We start from the raw sequence: 8,661 nt of genomic DNA, 5'->3' as shown, positions 1-8,661 counted from the left end.
TGAACGATCAATGTTTTTCCATCACTATTAATTACTGATTCTATTGATCTTGACATGTTGAGTAAATGCTCACATACATGCATTTACTCAACATGTTGCAATCATCCAGAAAATCTAATTCGCGTTGGTAAGTAACTCTCCAGAAAATCTGACGTGAAATTATTACTAACTTTGTTGCAGTTTAGTTGTATTTGAGATGGGTCTAGGGCCCGAAAAAGTGTTGGAAATATTTGACGTAGTTGTTATCGAAATCTGGGCCGAGGGCCGGATGGAGGATGAGAAACGTGTGTATATAGTTGGGATTTGTGAAACTGTGGATTTGTGACTACGGTGTTGTTGTTTGTGACTGTTGTGTGTTATGTCAATACATCCAATAAAATGTCTGTCATGCATCTGCATATTACTGTTATTGATATTTGCCATGATTTATTCAATTGTGTCATGTTATATGCTATGCTGATAAAATTGAAAACAAGGTTTTCGTGTCTTGGTAATATTTTTATGGGTACGTGTGTATCACAATCCCAAGTCGAGGTGGGGTATTATCTCGGTAAAGCTCCTCTGGTCACTCGGGAGCATAATAAACTGATTGACGTCCCCAACTAGGTTGTCTCCGGGCGACAAGGGGCTCGGACGATCATGTGCAATAAATTCATTTGAATCCTATCCATTAAATTACGATCATGTGTAATATATTTTTCATTCATGTTATTATTTATTTATTTTTGTATATTTTGCCTTGGGGTCGGAATGATAAGGGAAGCAAGGCCGGGGCCCTTACAAGTGATATCACTCCTGAGAAGTATTCAAAATGCAATTAAGTTCAATCACACCTGTTGATGATTATAACAAAGTGACTGTAAATTATAAGCAACAATTTTATTTCAATAAAATAATTTCAATGAGGTTACAAGCTGGGAAACATTGACAAACTTAATCACACCATCTAATGGTTTATTGCAAATACATCTTGAAATCTATGATTTTAGTTTAGGAAATTAGTTAGAACTGTTGCTGAAGATAGTTAACCAGATTCTTGTCCACTTGGAAGGCCTTAGTGAGAACATCTTGATTGATGGGAGGATTGGATCCAAAGACTGCATTGGCTATGGTAATAACCCCAGGATTTTGGCTGCTCAGACCAGCAAAGGCAACCGCCTTGGTATTTCCCACGTTCAACTGGAAGTGAATGAGACCAATTGGGAACACAAAGACGTCTCCCTTGTTTAGAACTTTGGTGAAGAGGCGGTTGCCATCTGCATTGGATGTGACAAAGCCAACATGAAGAGTACCTTCTATGACTACAAGAAACTCAGTGGCGCGAGGGTGGGTGTGGGGAGGATTTAAGCCACGTGGTGCAAAGTCGATGCGAGCCAAGGATATGCCTAGGGTGTTGAGGCCTGGTAATTGTTCCACTGTCACAGCGGTGACGTTCGACCCCACTTTATTTGTGGGGTTTCCGGGAATGTTCACCGAGCGGAAGAAATCATCAGCAGTGACAAGCTTTGGGTCCTTGCAAAACTTTCCATTCACAAATACTGCAGAAAGAAAGGAAAGAAAATGTTTGTTATCATCATGACTATATATATATATACACATGATATTATGCAGAAAATACAATCAAATAATATAGCAATAATAATGTGTACATACCAGCAGAAGCAGGATTGTCGATTGCAACACAAAAGTCCTGCAGGGGACTGGGGTCGTAGGCAAAGGCGAGGGAACAAGCGAAAGCCAACAGGGCAACAGTTAAAAGGGCGTACTTAGGAACAACCTTGGAGTTCATCATATTTGAGGCTATATATGATTTATCTCTGCGTTGTAGTACTGATCTGTGTAAGTAATTAATATTGGCGAGGAGGGAATGAGAAATGTTGGATGGTCACATCTCTATTTATAGAGAGGAATTACTGATCATGAACTGGTCCGTGTTTTTTCCATAAACGTGTAATACTTGTCAACTACTCTTTAATTAATTAATCTAAGGTTATCGATTATTATTATTTTTTCTTTGATGGTGGAAACATTCTTTAACCACTATTGCTCGCACACATACATTGAAAATGCAACCAAATAATTCGACCTCTTCAAATAATGGAACGGTGCATGCAGTACTTTCATTATTCTACAAATATTGAGCTGTATTACATTGACCCAGCTCTCTCTCTCTCTCTCTCTCTCTCTCTCTCTCTCAAACTGATCACCACCACAACAACTAATTTCCCATGAATTCCTTTTAGATATTCAGAAAGAATTAATTTATATATATATATATATACATACTAGGGAATGGCTCCAGGTGCGTTAATTAGCCTCGTAGTGCACCTGATATAATGATTTAAATAAAAATTAAAAGTGAAAAAGTCAGTTGTTTATTTGTCTGGAAAAAGAAAATACAATGTTAAAGAAAGACAAAAATTAAAAATTAAACAAAAATTTAAACTTCAGCAAAATATGAGTATTGGTCTGCATCTATATTGAATTATCTATTACTCTCTATATAATAATAAAATATTATTAATTTTTTATTTTAAAAAAATTGAAACAAAAAGAAAGGAGAATGAGTGCACTGTCAGAACAAAAAAGACATGAAAAAGAGACGTCAATTCTTGTGTGCCATGGGGCTATTAAGTGCCTTTTGGTAAAACATGATTTTTCATTAAATTTTACAAGAGAGCTGCACGTCTAATGGTCAAGGGCCTTAAGGACCTTTTAGTAAAACAAGATCTTGCATTAAATTCTATAATAGAGCTGCATGTCAAATAATCAAGAGTTTTAAGGACTTTTTGGTAAAACATGATTTAATAGACTTAACAGAAAAACCAGAAAAATTAACGGAAAAATAATAAAAATTACTATTCACAGTTAGATAGTCACTTATTATAATAGAGTAGATATATGCCCAGTTTTTGTGATAGAAAATTAATTAACAAGTGAATACGATAATAATGTGAGTTTTGATCAGCTTGGTCTAAATGTCCGTCCAAATATGCCTTTAAAATATTGATCTGCTACATGCCTTTCTGATCACCTTGATACATAATATTTTTTTATAAGCTCATGTACTACTAATTAAGAATGAGCCTTTCTCAGTACCTCGATATTCTTCCATCATTATTGACTTGAATACGATAATTAACAATGTGAGGGACGTGCTTGGTCTAAATAGACTAAATCATGTACATGTAGTACTGTCCTCATACACAGGCATTTCAAATAATATTAATCTGCAGCCTTAATGATCACCTCAATATTTTTCTATTATTGATTCTATTGATCTCTACAATTTGCATGCAGCCATCGTTTTACCCATTCACATCCAAACCGAAAAAACCTGAAGTTTCTTATACACGCGTCTTTCTCTACGAGCGAAGCCCCTTCTTCTAGCTTCTTCATGGAATACTATATATATAGCTAGATCATTTTTATTTAACTTGAAATTGATGCTATCTATTTAGTTATTTAGTGTAAAATATTATATATTTATTATATATGATCATTCTATTTTTAAAAACAATCGAAGATATATATAATATGATAAAATTTAAAATAAAAATTATTATTTTTATATAAAGATATTACCTACATGATCATCATATTTTTTTTTTCAACTAGAATTAATTATGTTGGTTTTTTTTTTTAAAAAAAAAAAAGAAAAGAAAAAAAGAGGAGAGTACGTCCAATTTATTGAAATATGCCTCACTTTAGGTGAAGGAAATCATATTACAAGACCCACTCTAAACTTAACAGGACCACAAAGAAATTACCCATACTGAAAAAGAAACCCCACAAAAAACTGGACACCAACCGGCTACTAACGGATGCGTAAAGGGAAGGTTAGACTTATCCGTTCGAATGAGACCTCGAAGTTTCCTACGAACTTCCAAGAGATTATGCCATATTAGATCATTCCCCTGGGCAGTGTGGGCACCTAGTTTTGCTAAGAAATCGGCTGGATTATTACCTTCTAGTAAGACATGCTGGATGGATTCTCTGAAAATTTTCCGAACTTCCTCCCAATAGTCTTCAAGGTACCAAACTCCACATCTAGCTCCACTAATCCACCTAACCACCATCAAGGAACTGGTTTCAACATCTACGCTATAAATCCTCAGTTGTTTACATAGCTTTACACCATGCAGGATAGCTTTCAGCTCTGCTGCGTTGTTACTGCCAACACCCAAGTTTGCCCAAAAGGCAAAAATCAGGTTGCCTTGGTCATCTCGGAGGAGCCCTCCTGCACCTGAAGCTCCTGGGTTGAGTAAGCTGCTTCCATCCGTGTTTAGCTTATATGTCCCCTGTTGAGGCTTGATCCACCTGACCACTTGTATGCGTTTAGCTTTAACTGGTATAACATCAATATTCATCCCACTCAGCAATTCTTGATCCCCACGTACCTGCTTTCGAAAATTTGAGGAAAATTTCATTAGCCTGGCCATCCAATATCTTATTGCTTGCCACACTTCTTCTCGTGACTCCATGTAATCTCCCATGCGTGCCCTACATCTCCTCAACCACAACCGCCATGTTAATATTGAAGGAAGAACACCCCAGCTTACACCCATCTGAGATGACCGAGTAGCATGCCAAAACCATAACTGCATATTTTCCTTCCACGTTAATCCCTCCCGGAAAAAAATTCCTAGTTGTCTTGCTCCTCTCCTCCATAGCTGTTGAGCAAAGTCTCCAGCATAAAGGACATGGTTAATATCCTCATAACCACCTTCATGACAACAGTTACATTTAGATACAACAGGAATCCCTATCCTCCTCAGTCTATCATTGTAATGCCCCGTTCCCGAAGGTCCGGAGAGTTAACTCATATTACCAGATAATCAACTCCAATATTGCTAATACTCTTCCAAAAGATTCAAATCAAACGTAAACACTTCAAACTTAATTAACCACACCTACTCGTATATAAAATCCTCAATATAGTAACCCCAAAACAAATTACCAACTTCTCTACATGTCACTTATAATCACATTTCAACAATATAATTATAAAAAATTACCAGTACTCATCGAAAGCTTTCTATTCTTAATCCACTATTCTTAAGTCATCTCACCCAATTCTTCATAGTCCTGATCCTCAGCTGAAATATCCAACAATCATCTGAAAATATTGGAGATAAGAGGGGGGTGAATTATCAACAACTCAGTAAGCAGAGAACATATACTAGTATGCAAACATGAGCATTTACATAATTCAGAATGTAGAACAAAACACTTTATTTTCAGAATGCAGAGTCAGAACATGTTATAAAAATATCAGAGCGAAAATTCAAAAATATTCTTATTCAAATTCTTTTGGCATAGCGTAACTGACCACCATGGTACCAGAGCATCATATCGCATCAGAGGCCATGTTTAACCCCCGTAGTAGGGTTGTGCAAATCCCGGCAGCTAACCGAGTAGAAACAGAATGTGAATCTTCCCTTTATTTATTCTTGGAGCCTCGAGTGTGCACACAGGAAAGACCACCAGAAAACCACTTTGTTTCCAAAGTGGGTGCACCAGAAACAGAACAATTGGTACCAACCCAAACAGAAGCCACTATTAGCACCCATGCTAGGTCAAATAGGTCACCATCCACAAACCACATTCCGATTCAGAATATCATGTCAAAAGTTTTCAGCAATCACATCATATCATAATACGAACCACCTTCATAACAGAACAGAGTTTTCAGAAATCACATCATATCAGAGTAAAGAACATCTTCAGAACATAACAGAGTTTTCAGAAATCACAAAACTTAATTTTATGCACAAACTTTCATATTCGCTATCTTTTTCACAATTTAGAAGCAAAAATGCAAAATAGCTCATGTCTACACCAGTCGTGCCAGAAAATATTTTATTCTTAAACAGAATCACATAAGTAATGCATAACAAATAACTAAGGTAGTTCAAATATATTTTTATAACCAAACATGTTTATTTTCAAAACTCAACCTCAGTCCATTTTATTTTTATGCAAATCTAGCATAGGAACCCCGCTTATCTGGACAACTTAGCTTTTCAAAATTTTCCTCAAAAATGTCGAGTCGACTATAAATCGTCACCTATAAAAATAATCACATAATTTCCGTAAGTTTCCAATCAATCACGGATTTTGATATTTAAGCCTAAGCTTCTTAAATAACCTATTTTAATTCCTAAAAACTTAAAACCTTCATAATCCCAAAATATATCATCACTTCCTAAAATCACCAATATCCACCATAACCCACGTCAAACACAAAACACCAACATTTAAATCCAAAACCGCCAACAAATCTCGTAGCATAAACCAATCACACAAACAACTCTATCATCCAATCCAACCGACCCCTTTACTTCTCGGACTTAGTCCGGCACAACCAACCAATTTACAGTAAATATGAGTTAGCGTGAAATACATTTAAATCTCAAAAGTTCTTTGAAAAAAATACTTACAATGCCATAATATAATTTTTGAAAGATCACGGAGCTGTAAGAAGCAACAACGCAGCAACAAAACAATGCCAAATGCACTGTGGCCGTGGGTCTCAAAGACCCACTTTTGAATGGGTGCAAACGAAAACCCGAGATTGATAGGGTAGGGCCTAGGGATGTCGGTGAAACTAGTGGTGGTGGTGGTTGGCTGTGGGTGGCGGCGCAAAGGGTGGTTGAAGTTCAAAGATACCCGAAACGGAAATGGAGTTGGATGTGCTTCATCGGTGACGGATCGGAGCTGAGGTTGGGTCCATTGGATTGCTAGGAGGTGGAGGATGAAGTGGTGAAGAAATGGTAGTCGAAGGTGGCGCGACGGCGGCGCAAGGAGTAACGTGACTTGGAGAAGCTCGTGGTGGCTAACGGCGGTGCAAGGAGGGCTGGAAATGGAAGGGTCGGGTCGCCGACCGGTGGAGAAGCTGATGGGAGGGGTGGTGTCGGTCACCGCCGGCTCACGGCGGTGGGCTGGGGAAGAGGGGCGATGCACGGGAAAAGAGAGGGAGAGATGGGTCGCGCGCGGGAGAAGGAGAAGAAAGAAAAAGAAAAAGAAGAGAAAAGAAAAAGGAAGAAAGAGAAAGAGAAAAGAGAAAATGTAGGAAAAGAAATGAGGTCCATTCAGGAGAATGGAATACCACGGTGTTGTAATACAAGTCTTGATCAGCCCACAAACCTCTTTCAAGAAACTAGAGGATGCCAAAACATGTAACAAAAAGTTCCGGTTCACACAGTTGTACGCTTTGGACATGTCCACTTTCAATATCACATTACCTCTGATCTTTTTTTTATGAATGGACTAGGTCATTTCTTGAGTCAAGCTTATGTTTTCAAAAATGCTCCTCTTGGGAATGAAGGCCCCTTGTTCCTGAGATATTACCCTCGGCAGTAGATGTGTGATCCGTGCTACAATAATTTTTGACCAAATTTTATAACACGGAACATAGGTTTATAGGCCTAAATTTCTCAAACCCGGTGGGCTGTTGTACTTTGGGAATGAGGGCCACATACAATGCCATATAAAACCTTGGTAGTTGTTTTCCTTCAAAGAATTCCTTTACGGCTTCCACCACATCCCCTTGTATAAATTCCCAGCTAGCTCTGAAAAAACCCAAGCTAAAACCGTCTGGTCTTGGACTACTTTCCACTGGGATACTAAAAAGGGCCTGCCAAATTTCTTCCACTGTTGGGCGCTTGGGGATTTCTTTATTCTCCTCTTCCGTTATTTCTTTGTCAATAAACTGGCTCAACTCTCGAAGCTCCCCCTCGCCTTCGTGGCTTAATAACTCTTGGAAATATTGGACAGCTCCATCATGAACCGCCTCTGGACACTTGTATAAAGTTCCATCAACTTTGAGCATTTGTTTTACTTGAGTTTGATGCCTTCTCTTCAGAATCGAGTGGAAGAAGCGAGTATTGTTGTCTCCTTCTTTTAGCCATTTAACTTTGGCTTTTTGCTCAAGCATGGACTCCTCTCTACTTTTCAAAATATCCAGCTCAATTTTTGAGATTAATAGGTCTTGCTCCACCGTTTCTTCATATCCTGCCTGTAGGCGAGTATCTAGTAATTCAATCCTCAGTTCTATGTCTCGGATCATAACTTCCACATGTCCAAATACATCCATGTTCCATGTTTTAAGAGCTTGTTTCATGCGCTTCAGTTTAAAAGCCAGCTTCTCCAGTCCTCTTCCACACCCTTCCTCCTTCCAACATTGTTTGACATGTGGGAGAAATTCCTTGTGTTCCTCCCATAACTGTTGGAAACGGAACAAACATGGCCCATACCTTTGGAAATACTGATCACAAGAGATTATCATAGGTGAATGGTACGAGGTGCTACGCCCCCAGTAAGTCAGCAACCTTTGAGGGAGCCAGTCTAAAACTTTGTATTAAAAAAACCTCGGTCTAGCCGAGCCCAACTCTTTGCTAATCCTTCTTGCCTGTTACACCATTTTAGCCTCTTTCCTTGAAAATTTATTTCAAGTAACCCATCCCATGAGATGATATATATATATATATATATATAGTTGGCTGAAACCCTAGGAAAAAAATAGGAAGAAACGTGCATGGGTTTAAATATCTTGAAGACAATAGGTTCAAGGAATTTTAACGTGAATGGAACTCTAAATTTGTAACATTTGTTTAAAATTGAATACGTTAATGGGCTTGGGTTTCATAAATAAACCGA

General features: G+C 38.0%; 1 protein-coding gene across 1 annotated transcript; it reads right to left on the bottom strand.

The window, feature by feature from the left end:
• Window positions 1-854: 854 nt before the first annotated feature.
• LOC109019328 (germin-like protein subfamily 1 member 17) lies at window positions 855-1,863 on the bottom strand. Its single transcript, XM_019001607.2, has 2 exons — window positions 1,654-1,863; window positions 855-1,538 (listed from the first exon to the last, which is right to left on the bottom strand). Exons 1-2 carry the CDS (start codon window positions 1,790-1,792, stop codon window positions 1,003-1,005), a joined length of 675 nt encoding a protein of 224 aa, XP_018857152.2. The 5' UTR covers window positions 1,793-1,863; the 3' UTR covers window positions 855-1,002.
• Window positions 1,864-8,661: the final 6,798 nt, after the last annotated feature.

Source organism: Juglans regia, chromosome 7 (genome assembly GCF_001411555.2).
Source record: "Juglans regia cultivar Chandler chromosome 7, Walnut 2.0, whole genome shotgun sequence".
In the NCBI taxonomy this organism is placed as follows: Eukaryota; Viridiplantae; Streptophyta; class Magnoliopsida; order Fagales; family Juglandaceae; genus Juglans; species Juglans regia.
Note: the sequence above shows the minus strand (reverse complement) of the source record. Positions and strands in the feature narration are given on the sequence as shown.

Coding starts and splice junctions, on each gene's coding strand:
- LOC109019328 (XM_019001607.2), bottom strand. CDS start 1,792: ATGATGAACTCCAAGGTTGTTCCTAAGTACGCCCTTTTAACTGTTGCC. Junction 1,539..1,653: donor CGACAATCCTGCTTCTGCTG/GTATGTACACAT, acceptor TTCTTTCTGCAG/TATTTGTGAATGGAAAGTTT.